Here is an 18,568-nt window from a genome sequence, read left to right as displayed (position 1 = left end):
ATCATACATATACAAATACATTCATATTTGGGGATTTTGCGTTAACATCTTCATTTTTTTATTTAATTTTAAATTTAAAAAGAAATAAATCGCCCAGACTGTGCCAGTCTACCATTGATATTGCGATTGTGAAGAAAGGTTTTGAGAATGCGCAACAAATGTAACAATCTTAAGGTAGCGAGAAGGGAAATTTTCACTTTTTTCTTGATTTTTCAAAAATTGATAAAACGGTTACTTTAGACCTTGATACATCACCCCAGGTTTACAAAAGATCGAAATTGCGAAATAACGTTGCTCAAATTAGTGTTTTAAAACACTAGCAGAAAAGACTACAACTGCCGTTTCGTGGATATTTGCATAGTGTTTATCTTTGGAAGGAATTAAATGATAAAATCGTGTCTGTATACTCTGTTGTTGACGATTCTGATATAACGGGTGATAAGCTTCCAGTTGCAAATGCGTGTTTATCTAACGTCCATTGTCAGCATTATTGTCAGTCGAGACTTCGTCGGAGAAACATGGTCATACAGTATTCATTTCGCCCAACCTTCCGCTTTTACATCGACCGCTTATCGCTTAATTTCCGACCACGCGGTCTTGTCCGACCGGAAACCGGTCGCATTTTAATCGCGTTTTTTTTTTTCGCTCGCTCGCTTATTGAAAACATTGACCGCTCGCCCAAACACTGAAAACTGGCACATGGGTGGTCGAAATGGTGGTTTTGATAGTGAAGTGTGAACATACAACTAGTATTAACTTTATTACATTCTGAACGACACTTCAAATCTAATAGCTGTATTACACTTGTATCGTGAAAGCAACTAAACTGGGACCTCTTGTTACGTGTTTTGGGTGCTTGTTCTAGATGTAATTTTTTTATTTTTATTTTAATGAGACAGTTACGTGAAAAAAGCCTAGGTAACTCCTTTTGACAGAGCAGAGAAACGAGGAAATGTTAGTGATTAATTCCAAAAATAACGATATCGTATCCACATCGGTCCACGTCTGGTAAAATTTGACATTCAATTTTTAAAATTAAGTCACGATCATTGAATGAGCTCGGTCTATACTGTATACGTACCGCAAAAGTGTTCCCACAAACAATATTTTCGACTAAAAACGGCCACATGCCCTGAAAAAATCGAACAGAGCTTGACATGTATGAATAATTTATTGGGCTTAAAAGAAAAACGTGTCAAATTTAGTTATAGCCATAACTATTTGGTGGCCAGTCGATGAACAATTCAATGTCCTTCAGGGCTGAAAATCATCGACGCTACTCTGGTTTACTTTATTTCACAACTTGCAGAGAAAACTGATTCGCATGAGCTCTAATGTATCTTAGCCTAGTATTTTCTTTTTGGACTAAGGTCAAATTCCATCAGTTTGTCAAAATATATGTTTTTCAGCGAATAATTTTGAAGCCTGTCACAGCACAAACAACTATGTGAATCGACGCCGGTGATTGGATTGTACGACGACCCTTCAATTAGCGTCAAATATGCTTTGTTACAACATCATTGATTGGCTGAGAGTCACCTGATCGGAGCACGAACTGGGTCACAGAACCATATTTGTCCGTATTATTAACAGGACTTTGCAAAATAACCACACCCACATTTTCAATCTTTTTTAGCGCGGAAGTTGCCAACAAATGTAAAAAAATCGTGAATTTCATGGATTCGAATAAAATAAAGCAAGCGATTGATAAGGATGATTATTAATATTTTCCCCGATGCTCTTCGAATTTTTATTTTTTTTATTTCAAGGTAAGAAATGGCTAGTTGAAGTTGCATCGTCTTCAATGCGGTTGTTTCACCGCGAACAACTCTAGCTCTGTTTTGGGCATGGTTTAGTTTTGCGATGTAAAATAAAATATATATTAAAATAATAATACTTGATTAATTATTTGGGGTTTCAGCCCACAAATTACGGACATGATCTCCATGAATTACGGTCAATGTTTGTCTTCTCTCGGCTGATTGTCGCGGTGTTGATCGACGCCCTTCCTAAACTCAGTATGGAGAAACCAATGGGGATCGACATTCCAAACAAACAATCGAAATTATCAACGAAAGACGATATTTTTCTAGATATTTACAAACATACTGTCATGACAAACATATGTAAAATTAACAAATACACAAAGAGGTGTAATATTAGGTTTTATTTTAGGCTTAGAAATATTTTATTTCACTCAGCCCATGCATGTAACTGCCATTTAGCTTTACGGTCCTTCAGCATCGGGGGAAAACAACAATAATTATACAAAACACATTGCGAAGACTCAACAATCAGGAAAGAAACCCCAGACAACTATGTCGTACTTGTGTTGAAATACGTATTTCACGTCAGAATATTGTTTAAAATAAAATATTCAGTCCACGCCAAATCGAGGTCAAAGGGTCAGGTTGCATGCATATAATTATATATAGTTAAAAAATCTGACACTCAGTGTTGCACTCTGACACAGCAATTTTTTTTCAAACATCGGCCATTTTGTTTCACCATGAAAACCGTTTTATTAGATGTCTTATCTGAGACACTTGAAGGATTAGCTTGTTTGTAAACTGTCAGCGTGTACAGTGGGACAGTAATGTTTGTCAGAGGATTATCCCTCGTTGTTCGTTTGCATAACAATGGAAAACCCGAACGTTCCTGGAGTACGGACTCAAATGCCAGCAGTTTTCTTCATTTTTCACGCTCGAGCTTGAAATTATTCATTATCTGACACTCTTTATGAGTTCTATGATATCAGTGGTTAATATGTTTGGCCATTTTTAGTGTATATTTATAATAATGCAGCAAATCTACAGTGTTTTATTAACCAAAACTGTTTTTCGCGTTTTTCTCGAGTTGAAGTTTTGATCGAGAACGACTCATTGGGACCGCCGCCAAATCAAGTGCGTTCGGACTAGGACATTCAAACTCGCAGTTATCGTTCAAAAGATAATGATGGTGCGAAATATGTCTGGGTTTTTAAAGAAAATGCTTTGTCACAGAATAATAGTCTGTTAAAGGTGCCAAGTATGAAATAATTTGGGAACAAAAAAACAAACCTGCATGGAAATCGGAATAATAGGTCTTTTGATTATCGGAGACGCATTTCAATGGACTTGATTACGGACAATGCATAACTTAAATTTCACCAGGAAATTCCGCAGTGTGCTCTCGCAATCGCGTACTTAGTCATTTTTACAAGGTTCGCCATTTTTGATGTCACGTGGTCATTATGTAAACAATGTCTGTCCAGTTTGTGCGAACTTGCACCTCTATACTTAGTCTTTTGATATATATAACCTAAATTACTGTTCTGAACGAGACAACAGACAGAGAATGTTTTATTTAAAAACGCCACAAAACCTTCTCGCTACCTTAATTGGTCTTTGCATTCATTTAGTCAAGAATAATGACGATTACGTAATCCGGCTTTTGTTCGTACTGCATTTAGGCTGACCTGTCTTAGGAATTAAAATTAGGACCGGTCCAGTTTCCGTGCGTAACTTATTTAAACTGACCCAAATATTAATGTTCATGCTCACACACGAAATTTAGTCAAGCCTAAATTTTCAATATGAAACCTCCTAATGCCGAATCCAATATGTTTCAATGTATGTAATTGACACTGAATTCATGCGCAATAAAGAATACAACAGAACAACAATTATTAATATACAGATATAAATCACCGCCAAATATTTTCATAATCTGTATCAACAGTGACATGCGTTCATTCCGTGTTTACCAAATATAACATTTCTAAATTTGTGCTTAAATCTCCAGTTCCCGTTCTCAAATTGACTTTTTCCGAGTTTTCGCAAACGTTTTGTTCTGCCGTGTGATGGCGCTGCAAATACAACATTCGTGTGATTTGAGCCGTTAGGAGTTTGTGTACACTTGGGCTAAAAGTCAATATGGCAACTACATTGATATGTGCGAATTAACTGAATTGTAATGTCTTCGCTGAAAAACTCGTTCATGAAAAACAGTAAAAAATTAATGTATGTGTTGTAAGGACGTATTTAAACGTATCGCAAAATATAGAGTAAATATGAAATGACTTGTCATCTACGGTTCCTCAGCTACAGAAGCAGCGCCGTGTTAATGGACGTTGTTATTCGCGTGAGAGTTGTCATTACAATTTTCATTGGTGGGTTTTACGGAGATGAGATTCATTGTGTTTTGATTATTTGATTCGCAGAAATAGAGCAAAGTATACATTAAAAGACAAATGCTCTTTTTTAAATTTGTTCTCTGAATATACATTTAAAGATAAGTACACATCTGCTACATCATGTAGGCAAATTAACGGGTTGACCTCAGGTCAAGAAGTATCGGGTGACTTAGAATGTTAGGACTATAAATACCTTTAGTTTATTATGATTGTCAAGAATTATGTTATTATACCTCACATAGGATTGGAGCGCTATATTCTGGGATGCTGTATCTTTTTATTAATCAAAACTATACTGTAATAACACAGCAAATGCATATCGAGACTGAACTGACTGAACAAAACCATGACGGAGTCGACTTAGGCGGGGGATATACCTGACACGCAACCTATTCAAACGTGCAAACGTATATACGTTTGTCAAGTCCACTGATTGGATGGTACCCGCGAGAAGGTGCATGCGGCACACGATATGAATGAACAACAACCCAGTCTCGCTGATTGGTGGATTTGGACGGCACTCGTGCATACCATTGTACAGGGGCTGGTGTCTACAAAACCGTTGCGTGATGTTACTCATGGCTGATTATCAATGAGGTACACCTTGTGCACGTATATTATATGAATATGCTTATTAATTATTGGGCTAAATATTTTTGAAACTTCCACTTGAAATTCTCTGTATTAAAAACACTGAATTAATTTAAATTTATTTCATTTATATAAAAATGATCCAAACACAAAAATAAGGAACGACTATTTAACCACGCCATTTTTTTAAAAATAATTTACATACCATCTCATAACACAAGAGTTTCAATGTAATATATATTTTTTAAAAGATGTTCACTAGTTATAGACGAGACAACAAAACCAGACAAAGAGCATGGCAATATTTACTAGTAGCAACCGTTCCAATGAATATCATTAATACTAATTTTCAGGTTCATGCTGACAAAATAATTCACTGCAAACAAGTCGAGATTGGAACAAGCCCCTAGATCAGGCATATTGGCATAAATGAAAGTCTACAGCTTACAATGACAATGACGGCTGTTTATTGGCCGAGTGATACTATCATAAACGAAATTCATATCGCAATTTACATATTATAATGATTTTTGCATAAAAATTGATTCTATGGCAACACACCATAGTGATTTCCTTTCTGATAAAACGCAAGATCTATGTTATAGCCCGATGTATGGTCGCAATACTTTTTGCCGATAGCATTAGTAGAATGTCTTTCAAATATAATCCCGGTTTGGTTTTTTATACAATCCAATGTGCTAAGTGACGTGAGTCAAGTTTCGACACCTACTGTTTAATTGTTTTAACTGCCAGTCTACGTCAGCTTCTGGCAAATTATGGACGCGGTTGATTTTGAAACTCCATCGGCACTTTGATTCTTGACGAATAATTTCCCATTTAAAACATTTCCAAAATTTTCAGGCAGACTCTGTGGGGAGTTATCTCTTGTTGTCTGCGTAATATGGCGATGACAGGCAAACTAGACATTACGCGGTACGGATTTGAGTAAAATATATCAAAAATAATAAAAGTCACACAAATGTTTATAAAATCGAGTACTTGAGACAAGATTTGCGTTTGACCTTCTACTCTAAATGTAATAGACTATTATCCCGTACAACATTACGTCATAGTATACCAAGCTAATTGTGTTGTTGACAGTCTACTCATATGTTAATTATAACGATGAATCATTGAAAGAAACGGTAACGCGATATTACACGCATATACGTACACAAACAGATATTCCAGTTTATTGTATTTTTTGTTGTTTATTGTATGTGCAGGAATTCTTTATAATTAAACATTCCATTATTTACATTTATAATTATTACTTTGTCAGCCATCATAATTATTATTTAGTTTGTTTCATGTTTATTTTATTGTCTGTGGTATAAACTAGTTTATATAATATCTAGTAACGCTCATTTGTACATTGGGAGTCACTCTGAATATATTGGAATTCTGTTGTGTGCTTGATCATACAGTAACCACGTCCCACATAAGTGGTGAAACTATTTTTCTTTAGCCAAATAAATAAAGTGGGAACAATTTATTTCTGCAATGTTATTAGCCTGTCCATATCAACGAAGTTCGATTTTGGTGTAACTAGCATTTCCAAGATATTTGTAAAATTTGTAGAAATAAGTCATTTATACTGCTGATAACGAGAACCAGATATTATGTGCTCCAGGATCTGACAAAAAGATAAGTGTAGCTTATAGATGTTTCCATTATGAATATAAATACAAAAAGTGACAGGTAGTACAATGCAGTTTCATACCTCTTTTCAAATGTTGCTATATATATATATATATATATCTATATATATCTATCTATATATATATATATATATATATATATATATTTGAGAACTTCTATACATTCATGTTGTGTTGGAACATTAATATAAATATAGTTCATATTAAGTACAACAAGGAACTAAAAATTGTGATCAGGAAAGTTGACTTCATCCCACATAGTATTTATATATAGAAGTCACAGCCAATACGACTGCATTCACAACTGGATAGTATATGTAGTCATGATTTCAATGTTTATATCTGCTTTTGTTCCCACAGAATTGTTCCCACTTAATTTTTTCTAGTGTTTCCCCGCGATATAAAATCTTGAATTTAAAAAAAATAAATAAATAAAATGCAGTGTTTACACATGAAATAAAGGTGGCACCAGGTAATGCTATATTCGATGAAGACATTCTAGCTCCAGTGTGTGCAAAGCACACAAGAGGTGTGCTTGTCTGTCAGCAAAATCACAAACAAATATTATGCATATGTACTTTGGTATAATGTGTAGTCATAATTAGATTTAGGGCCATGACTATGCATATTAGTGAGATAATTTGCATGTAATCTCATTTTAGTTTGTTCAACTGAGGGATTACCTTGACTTCAGTGAAAGGTAAACTGTATAATATAATATTTGAGACAAGGTGGCCTCGTAGAGTTAGATAAACTGACCAAATATTTATTTTGAAGGGTGTAGCTTCAGACGCGCATATTTGACATTTTGGGGGGTTTTAGAAAAGCATTAGATAGCCTTTTTCATTATCCAAGGCCATGCACGTTCATTGTCAGTATTGTTATGCAAATTCAAACTAGCTAATCATTTACAACCTTCCAAGCCAGTGCAGATTAGCCCGTCATTTGCTTCTTGTTCTTTGTGGTGCTTGGTCAATGTCGAATATTTCGTGTTTGCTGAGGGATTACGTTAGTCAGGACCGACGTGGGAATCACCAGTGGCTCTCTCAACTAGTGCAAAAATCGCACTTATTCATCGATCTGCTATTTTACTCAAACATTTCAGTCGATATTCTTTTGATGATAATAATTTTTTAATTGAACTCGTATCCATTTGTATGCTCCTTCACATGTGGAACAGCAAACCAGGATTCAAATAACAGTTGTTTTTTTTCACATCGAAGTAGCATTGCAAGTAGAAACTGATTGCATAGGCATCGTCAGAAACGTCATCATCTGATCATATCTAGCTGTACTTCCTTCCACCGAGGGCATGATTTGGTTCGTGCTTAGCCTTCAAGTAGCAAATCTCTGCATCTGCAGAGTGTCGGCCCTGACCATCTACTGGGATGGAGATCGCGCGATTTTGTGTAAATTAATGCTAAGTAGGAATGTAGTTTTAACTTTATTTATCAGAAGTACATGTCACGCATATTGTTCTAATTATTACAGGTTGTCCTAATGGTAAATATGGTGACACATGTCTAGATAACTGTCCTACATGTTTTAATGGAGGTATATGTAATGCAGACACTGGAGAATGTATATGTCCACCAGGATTTACAGGAAATGACTGTAATACAGGTAAATGAAATAATGACAAATATTAATTGATCTTTTAGTTGTTTACAAACTTACTTAAATTACCAATGTATGCACTATGAACAAAATATGTCTTATTATAATGATAAAATACACAATTGCAATTATTCAAAATTAGCAGAAATAAAACATTCATTAAACATAATAATAAGTAGACAAAATGAAGACATTCATACTATTATTAATATTAGGAACAGATGTTAGTAATATGCTCTCCAAGATCTGTGAATCAGATAAGTGTAGTGGACCAAGTGAGTACTCTTATAAATAAAAAAAGTGACAAGTGTAATTGTTTCTACCTTTTCAAATCTCGCTATTATATTAGTTTGCTTACATATATATATTACTGCACTATTAATTAGCAACTTTTATAAAATTCATGCTGTAACATTATATACAGGATATTACGATTAATACAATATTAGTTTTAATTCAGATATTAGCTTGTATTGGCTTCTTTTATTATACTACTCATGTAGTTTTATTCCATAAGAAACACTGGGATTAATAAAATAAGCAATGTTGTAATTATTATACTATGTTTATTTCGTAGGAACTTGCTAAATGCTATATACACGTACTACAATGTTCACCCATTCCCAAATGACATGAACTGATTTAATTCATTCTTAGTACACATGTGAAGTCTTACACAAATACTTTTTTACATTCCAGATGAATGATTAGAGAACAATTTAGGGGCATTTAAAGTGCAAACAAAAATGTTTAGTCATTGTTGGTAAAAAAAATGCAATACATGTGTTTTAAGTTGTAACGTTTGTAACGTCTAAAGTGTACAGCTTCATTTTCTTTTTGGATCTGTCTTTGTTATGTATGGTTTTCCATACTGTGCTGCATCACAAGTCTGCAATTTACTGACTTATTATTACCATTTATATATGGAACAAAAAATTCATAACAATCACATTATTCCATGTTGGAGAAATCAATGAGCACAAAAAGTTTCATTCAGTTTTACACTTAAAAGTGTTATTATTGAGTGATTTTTTTATGTTTTTTATTTGTCTGTGACAATTGACTATAGTTAATGTAATAACGCATTGATTTGAGCCAAATTATATAATACGTCTATTTATCGTGTAGAAAACATAGGACCATCTTGGTTGAATTTTGGTTGTCAAATAACCTTGCTGTGATCTCTATTTTCTATAGTATATAGTACGTTGTTCTCTTGTTGATGTCCACTAACAAATCAATTTTTGCCAAACGAAAAATATAATGGATAATTCGTTATTATATACTACATTATGTCTACTATAATAAATTGTACAAGGTATATTGTTTCTCTGAAGTATGGAGCAAAGCGAAATGCTGGGATCAGATGGCAAACTATGTGGTCGAGCAACACACTATGTGTCCCCGCATCCAAGATGCGTCATAAGATGCATATCGGGGATCTAATTGATCAAGAAAAGCAGCAACACAAAATTGCCGTCAGGATTCTGCCGATGCTATGATTATATTTAAATGAAAGACATTTATATGTATCATGCTACTGCCAGCTAGTTGATCCCGGAATTATGAATAATTGTATCACTTTCCTGGTACAAAACTACTCCGAGTAATACTTGTAGAATCTTCAGTTTCTCACTTTTCCGACAGATGACACAGGCTGGGAATTTGGGTGCCAGTAGTTTAGCTGTTATAAACTTGTGCCGGCATTCTCAAGCTTCAATAACCCATACAGGGACGAAGAAGAAATTTCTGTTCACGTCGAATGGTTTTCAATTACAAGATGAGTGATACACATTGCTAACATTGTGATAACTTTTGGAATCCTTAGTGAAATCGCTGATGACGCCATGATGATGTTTGGGCTGTCCACGATCTGTGTAATAACTACCTACATCCTATGTGACATTGCTGCTGTCATGAGTGTTAGTGTTTCTCACACTGTGAAGTTTGTGTAATTTGAAATCTAACACAATGATGATTGTTGCCGCAGAGCTGGTTCACCGTCATGCTAGTGTTTCTATGCGTCGGCAATGACATGCACTGCCTGATTCCTCACTATCACAGAAACATTGTTGATCGTTTGATTATCATACTCGATTGGGAAGAAAGTGTATTGGTTAAATTAAGCGAGACCCTTGCAGAACCAGTTCTGTCCGATGATGTTTTGATGGAAATGCCTGTCATTAGGTCTGCATGATTGGACCTTTATAGTCTTGTTCGGGATCCATACTGTCGGTGACAAATCTAGCTACGCCCTGGCCCTCAACTAGACGAGAGGTGATAGCAAGCATATCCGATATAACATCTACAAACAACACACTGCATTATGAGGTTCTGCCATCAGCTGTGAAGTACAACCCGACTTGCACAACCACGAACACCAATCAGGGATCTCAGTACTTTAGGTGACAACGTTCCCACAACAAGTTAGCACCTCCTTATATGAATAATATGTTTATATGTAATACATCAGAGAATGGTTGTATTCGTGAACAGTCTACCAATAACTGGTTCCCACATATGAAATAGTTCAGAGCATGATATCGAAAAATAAGTCTTTTTGGAGACTTTTTAATACTTACTAATACCTACTAAATGTTTCTATGAACCACTGTTAACCACTCCTCAATTGTTTCTGATATTTTTATTGTATATATTTGAGTTTTATGTTTATTGTTGAAGTTACATGTATACTTATTGTGTTACCCTCATTGAATAAAGTTAAAATTGTATAAATAAAATAAAATTCAAGATGGTTACTGTATGAGCTATCGGGCAGTATAAGACATAGTGGCATTAGTGAAGCGAACACTGGCGTCCAAAACTTTATACACAGTATATACTCTTTCACTATACTGTGTATTAGGTGCTAGCATTTGACTTGCACTGTCTTAATTAGGATTGGGCTTGGGGTGAGTGTGGTGCCTGTGGTTTTACTTTCTTGATTCACATTCAAACCACTTTGTCTAACATAGGCAAATATCTAACTAAAACAAATAGTGGCAGTAATTGGAGAGACAACATAGTAAAAGTGCTGTTACAGTTGGCCCAAGTTTTTATTAGTCTTTCTAATTACTTACACTGACCGCCCACGTACCGGCGGCTCATGATCCTTTGGAAGCTGTTGTGCTTCAGCACGGAACGGTGAACCAAAGCTGAAAAGCCCACTGATATTATCCATAAACCCCAGAGATGCCGCGCGCCTAGTGGTAGATATCGTGATCATTTTTTAATCACGGAGGTATACTGGCTGGTTATACCCACAAAATGCGTTGGAACATGCGGCAATCAAAACTACGCTCATAAAGTCGTGTGGCATGCAGAATGAACCCTTTCTGTGCAAATAACTCTCAGCAATGTCTCAAAGTATTATTTTAATATTCAAATAATAACACACATTTGTAAAATCAATATCACAATTTGTTGGATGCCCAAGTAAATGAAAGTCATGACCATAATATTTAGAAGCCAGAGGTGAAGGAACATATTCCTTGAATGACCCTGTGTTATTTCTTTTACCACATCTAACAGACATCCACTATGCACGATTACATCTAACATAACATTTCTCAAACCCGCTATTATGGTTAGAGTATGCAATATTTTGTTACAATACTCAGAAACATGTGTTTGTATACGTACATTGGTTCATGAAACATACCATGGACCAGATGACCAGATAACAATGTCAGCATGCCTTGAAGGTAACAATAGGGGTTCTCACATGAACGCGCTCCACCTTATATCTGTTCTCGACGAACATCGGTGTCGTGCACGTAAAACGCTCACAGTGTAGAAAGCACCGCAAATAACTAAGCTGGAATATTTAACCATCGACGAATTGTATAGTCTCATATTTCGCTGTGTCTCCTTCTCTAAAATGCACTTGATTCGGTATTGCAGCTATTTTTTTATTTTTTATTTTATTAAATATAATTGTTCTAGACTCATCACTACGTTTGTGGTGTACTGTTACAAAGTAATATGTTCAGTGAGAGCATGTTGCCCATTTCAAGATTTGACTGGTTTCTCATGCTCTAATCATGTTTGTCATTTAGTCACCAATCACGTTGTTTCCAGTTCCCTAACATTTTTCACTGCTGTGTGATTTCATTGTTCGATTTAAATCAATTTAATTTATTGAAGACACATTTATCACGGCACAGCACATCTTGGTGTGAATAGGGAGTCCTTCTACCCAGCCGCTGTAGTGTAGTTTATCAAACTAATCAGCTTGCACGGTGTTCGAATAAAACTCTATCTTCAAAATTAGATTCAGTTTAATGGTTAAAATCTAAAAACATAATGCATTATACTATTTATCTACAATTGTTTCCATATTTCAGGTTGTGCAAGAGGCAGATGGGGCAAATCATGTGAGCGCAGTTGTTCAAGTTCCCCTACATCTTGTAAAGGACAGATGTTTTGTGTTTCTGATCCATATGGATGTTCATGTCTTGCATCACATGGGGGATTAGATTGTTTAACAGAAGGTAAGTTGAATAAATGCATCTAATATTCACAGAAATGTAATAGCTGTTTGTAGATTTGAATTCTATTTACGGATTTCAAGACATTGAGCCTTCACTTATAACATCTGTAAAATGTTTATTAATGTATATATTTAGCATTGAATGTGATCGTTAATGTGTATATGCGCTATAAAACTATAATCAAACTTTTTCCCTTGTAATATTATTTGTAGTACGTAGCATGTCATATTATATTGTATTGAATGGGTCTGCTTTACTAGTCGGCACTACAAACAGTGCTACGTGCTTTGATGACAGATCTTAGTGTTATCCAATAAAATATCTCCATTTCTTCTGTATGGAAATTATTTAAAAAAACAAGTAACGCTTGAAAACTTCAAATTACGTAAATAGACGCCAGCAAAAACAGTTGAATAAATCCAGGAATGAAACATAAGTTGCTGATTACCGAATGATAGAGCATTATGACAAATAAATTATCAGTAATGTTAACACAACTAAAATGAATTGTCTGAATGAGTATTGATAGTACTGTAACACATTATGAAATATGCAATGTATAGCCTTGTGTATGGTTTTCAAGCAATGTAGCTTCACTGCATTCGAGCCTTTAATGATTTATTATGATTTACATTTGAGCTTAAATTCTATGCTGTCTCTAAGTCGCTTGTGTTCAATATAGGGTTGCCTGTCAGGTCGCATTTTATCAGATGCACATCTTTTCAAGTAACTATAATCTCTCAGAATAATCTATTTCAAAAGTATTACCTTAATACTTTACAGGAAACCAATGTATATAAACTGTGCTCAAGTAATCTACTAATACTGCATATAGCAATGCTAGCTATTTTATACTCCAGATTTGACTGTGTTTTATAATGTACCTGACAGGTAATTATTTTGTAGCTGTAGAGATTTTGTAGAAAATTTACATTTTTCAAGTGTGATTGCAACTTTATTTACATCCGTGAAACCTTTAATAACTGAATATTTTACTCATGTGTGCACGTTATGGGGTAATGCGCAGATGTGATTAGGTTTTCGTTGAAAACTAAGCATGTTAAGGTACGAAAGGGGAACACAAGTTATATTTTATTTAAGATTAGGACTTTCCACGCCAGTTACTATGCATGCAGTTATGACAATGTATATGTTTTCAGAAAGCTGAGATATAGCAGAATACGATCAAATATGTTTCGTATTAATATTTGCTCAATTAAGTTACGATTTATGCCGCGAACCTCCTAAACAGATTTTGTTTGCGCGATTGACCGTTTCTCGGTGTTTTTTTTTTTTTACTATGTTTCTGATTTTTTCACTGTTGCCTCATAGGATAATGATCTTTGAAAATGCGTCTCGGAATTGCTATGTGCCCCATAGTTCTGGAGATATAGTCCGTTGAACATTATGGACTAAAATTTTATAAACTCAACGCCAACGGCTCACATAAACGTCTATGAGACATAATATTTTAGCCCATTTTGTGGCGAATAGATTGTTAATTTATACATCGTTAGCGCAAAGTAAAGTGTTACAAGATGACATCTTCAATAGTCAAAAATTAGTTCCCGTAAAAACTCAATAAAACGTTTCTTCGAATTTGACCACTTATAAACAGCAAATATCTACCATTCCGATCAAACTGTATAAATGTACAACTATATGATCTGCGAGAACTGTTATATCGTGAAAAAATGGATGGTTGTTTCTCAAAAAAGTGGGTGCTAACTTGAACAACATGGCGTTCAGCGCAGTTAATTTATTCAGGCCCCTTGTTATGTTAAACTGCGTCATCAGTACAATTGGTTCTCTAAACACAGGTCGGGCCATCATGACAACATATATTTACTTACGGGATACACGTCAATATGTCACTGCCAATTTCATTTACAGACTGTAATTCTACTATGAGCCAGCGTCTGTATCCAGGATTTCCATCTCGTCGTCGTTGTCTGAACTGTCGGTGTCGCAGTGACAATCATTTAGGAAATTTTGTTTGCGCCGAACTTTTGTTGTAACTGTCGATAGGCTCGTTTTCAAAGCACTCCGCAGGCTGACTATAATATTAGCCCAGGTCACTTTAATTTTTGCCATGATTTTATTAAGTTATTTTAATATTTTAAAAAACACTGCGTTGTTAAAACACAGTAATGTTTGCTTGTGCTTCGCGATCGCATAACGGACACTAATTATAGATTACACAGGATATAATAAAGTTGGATGGTCAGCAAATCAGTATGCAAATTAAATCCTTTGTCTTCCGTCTGCCTTTCAACACGATGTTTAAATGTATGGAGGGCATGTTTACCCACAACTAGATTTTTTGGAATAAACTGAAATTACGCATCAAATGCATTGCGCACAGTAAACTTGAACTAAAGACAAAGAAAGTACACAATATAATGTTTCATAATCCGAATTATTATGCACAGACCTGTTTAACTTTGAATATTTTTTTTTAATATTAATCACCTGTTAATTTACTGCTTTTACATTGAGTACTAATTATCCCACCACAATGAAACTTGTTACATATATGCTCTAGAACAATGCGCAACCTGCTGCTAAGTTTGGGGTTAAAATCTGTTTATATTAATTACACATGTTGCATAATAATTCATAATATTTCGGTTTAATCAAATTTTAATAAATTGGATACATAGATGGTCTGTGATATATTTCACTGACTTTATTAGTGTTACATTAAAATATGTGCATGTTAATCGCCTGATTTTCATAATTAGACACTTGTCATCCTACTATCTATCACCTATCATCTTATTTCAATGAATGAAAAATACTCTATTACAGTGTGACAATCTAATTCGTTTTTAATTTATATACATCCAAAATAATTCTCATTATTGGTGATAAAATGAAAACTTGGACATGTATGTCACATGAAAAGATTCCACCACAGGTCTTTATAAATTGTGCATATCATAAAATATTAATTTGATACAAAATCAAAATACATCTTGCAATTATAACCTAAAGGCTAGATTTACGATGACATTTAGCGGTTCAGTGCAAAAGATACTTTTACAAACAGTACATTTAGCTTTTTTTTGGCAACACAAGTAATGTTATAAATAAATGCCTAAATCTATATTTATATACATCGATAGTTATATATCCATAGGTACATATCGATTTCACAATCTGTTCAAACTTTAAAGCTTATAACACATTTATATTGTTGACATGTGTTACATTATGGTTGTTCATGATCATTCAGTATTTGATGATCGCATTTAAAAAAACATAATAACACATATTGTTGTACAGTCTTAATTGTTTTACTGATACCCAGTTGCAATAAACAAATGGAACAACAACAATTTTAAGTCCATCTTTTCTAGTATACAACCTAATTCAGGCAATTATTGCGTGTTGCGACATCAATATGAAGTCCATGAGTTGGAAAAAAATGATGCGGAAAATGTGAGCTATGTACAACTATACTACTGTACTTTTCAAAGGAGGGTACATGTGGAAGGCTTCAATACAATATGCCATTTAGATACAATAGAAAACAGTTCAAATAGTGCAATGATAAAAGATCTGAATAAAAATAGGATAATAACGTTGATCTAAATTGCAAGTAGTCTCCTTCTTTCGTCTGGTATTTGACACACATTTTTCTACGTAAATTGTCAAAGCGTATGGAATTGTGCTTCAGTCTATAATGAGATACCAAATTCTGATTCTTAATCTCAATTAAAGTCAACTACAGGGATCAAAACGCTCACATGAATTGTTTTCCTCAACGAAAGGAGGCAAAACGGATAGTATCGCTCTATATCAAGTCGTTGACTCACTCCATTGTTAGGGCTTATTTTTCTCATGTTCGTCGTGTGTCATGGAGGATATTGGGTTTGCATATACATTCTAGAACCAACAAGAGTTCATATACTACAATAAATTTAGTAACAAACTAAGTCATTGGTGATATGCAGTGTGTTGACAGCCGGCGAATGAAAATCATTCTGTTATCTCAAGTATCTTAATACAGGTTATGCTGGTGATCTAACATGGCGGGACACAAACTTACTAACACTACACACACTGATTGTATTTATGGACAGTGCACACATGTCATGTTGAGTTTACTATTATTATTATGATTAATCAGATTTATGTTTCTCATTACAGTGGCCATGCTAAACTGTAGTTCATTCCTGTCTTCATTCAGGGTCACTAGATGTTGTGGGTGCTGGGACCCAGTGTTAGAGAATATTATATTATAGCATTATCAATTCCAGTGGGTTTTATGACGTCATTGCAGCAGATTATTCGCGATAATGTATCCCATTATTGAGCATCAAGGCCCCGTGCCGAGTGCCATGGATATGAATACAATGTTGTTTTCGAAAACGATTAAAGGAGAAACTATTTAAAATTAAAAGAGAAATTGTCCCATAACAAGTATTTTATGGTAAAATCAGCATAAAATAAAATGATTTATTGCCAATAACATCGGATTTCAATATCGAAATCTTACAATTTTGTGAGGGCATCATCGTCTGCTCTGTACGCTAAAGCACGCTCGATCGAAGCGTTCCATCCTGTTCTTGTAGCCTGTCGACTAGGTCGCCCTATTGTATTGATGAAATGAAATTAACCGGGTGATTTATCCAAGCAAATGCGATAAACGAAGTTGGGGTATGATTTTTTTTCTGTTTTTGTAGTGAGTAGTACTACACAATATGCAAAACAGGATCGACGAATGACTGACGTGATTTGTATTTCTCAGCGTCGACTTCCCGGTAAATATCACAGTCCGGGCACAGTTTGCATATGGGATGGCGGGTCGTTCGTTATTGTTTAAATAACAATTTATGTGTCTGGTGAAATAAAACCTGAAATGGATTATTTGATGACGTCAAGTCATGGAAAGTCTACTGAATGTTTTCAAAACTTAAGCCATTCTTTTTCTTATTACCAGATTGTCCTTCTGGGATATATGGAGCTGGATGTACACAGATATGTCACTGTACCAATGGATGTAATACAAAAGGAGAATGTATTAGCAGTCCTGGTGATTGTGATACAGAATGGAGTGGTAATAAGTGTAAAGGTATGACTATGATATCACATCAGATATGTCATTTCATCAATGGGTGTAATTACAAAAGGAGAATGTATTTTCAGTCCTGGTGATTGTGATACAGAATGGAGTGGTAATAAGTGTAAAGGTATGACTGTGATATCACATCAGATATGTCATTTCATCAATGGGTGTAATTACAAAAGGAGAATGTATTTTCAGTCCTGGTGATTGTGATACAGAATGGAGTGGTAATAAGTGTAAAGGTATGACTATGATATCACATCAGATATGCCATTTTATCAATGGGTGTAATTACAAAAGGAGAATGTATTTTCAGTCCTGGTGATTGTGATACAGAATGGAGTGGTAATAAGTGTAAAGGTATGACTATGATATCACATCAGATATGTCATTTTATCAATGGGTGTAACTACAAAAGGAGAATGTATTAGCAGTGCAGGTGATTGTCATACAGAATGGAGTGGTAATAAGTGTAAAGGTATGACTATGATATCACATCAGGTATGTCAGTTTACCAATGGGTGTAATTACAAAAGAAGAATGTATTAGCAGTACTGGTGATTGTGATACAGGATGGAGTGCTAATAAGTGTAAAGGTATGACTATGATATCACATCAGGTATGTCAGTTTACCAATGGGTGTAATTACAAAAGAAGAATGTATTAGCAATACTAGTGATTGTGATACAGAATGGAGTGGTAATAAATGTAAACGTATGACTGATATCACAACAGATATGTCAGTTTACCAATGGGTGTAATTACAAAAGGAGAATGTATTAGCAGTCCTGGTGATTGTGATACAGAATGGAGTGGTAATAAGTGTAAATGTATGACTATGATATCACATCAGATATGTCAGTTTACCAATGGGTGTAATTACAAAAGGAGAATGTATTTTCAGTCCTGGTGATTGTGATACAGAATGGAGTGGTAATAAGTGTAAAGGTATGACTAT

General features: G+C 34.7%; 1 protein-coding gene across 1 annotated transcript in view; it reads left to right on the top strand.

Annotated features, from left to right (window-relative positions):
• LOC144341636 (uncharacterized) overlaps nucleotides 1–18,568 on the top strand; it is a 57,674-nt gene that overhangs the window by 11,447 nt on the left and 27,659 nt on the right. The window contains exons 4-6 of the mRNA XM_085503316.1: nucleotides 7,918–8,049; nucleotides 12,390–12,536; nucleotides 17,485–17,616. Of these exons, the coding sequence (XP_085359442.1) occupies nucleotides 7,918–8,049; nucleotides 12,390–12,536; nucleotides 17,485–17,616 (411 nt within the window). The remainder of the gene's footprint in view (nucleotides 1–7,917; nucleotides 8,050–12,389; nucleotides 12,537–17,484; nucleotides 17,617–18,568) is intronic.

This window comes from Saccoglossus kowalevskii, chromosome 9 (genome assembly GCF_978046115.1).
Source record: "Saccoglossus kowalevskii chromosome 9, keSacKowa6.1, whole genome shotgun sequence".
Classification (NCBI taxonomy): Eukaryota; Metazoa; Hemichordata; class Enteropneusta; family Harrimaniidae; genus Saccoglossus; species Saccoglossus kowalevskii.
The sequence above is the reverse complement of the archived record's forward strand: the minus strand, read 5'-3'. Positions and strand labels throughout refer to the sequence as shown.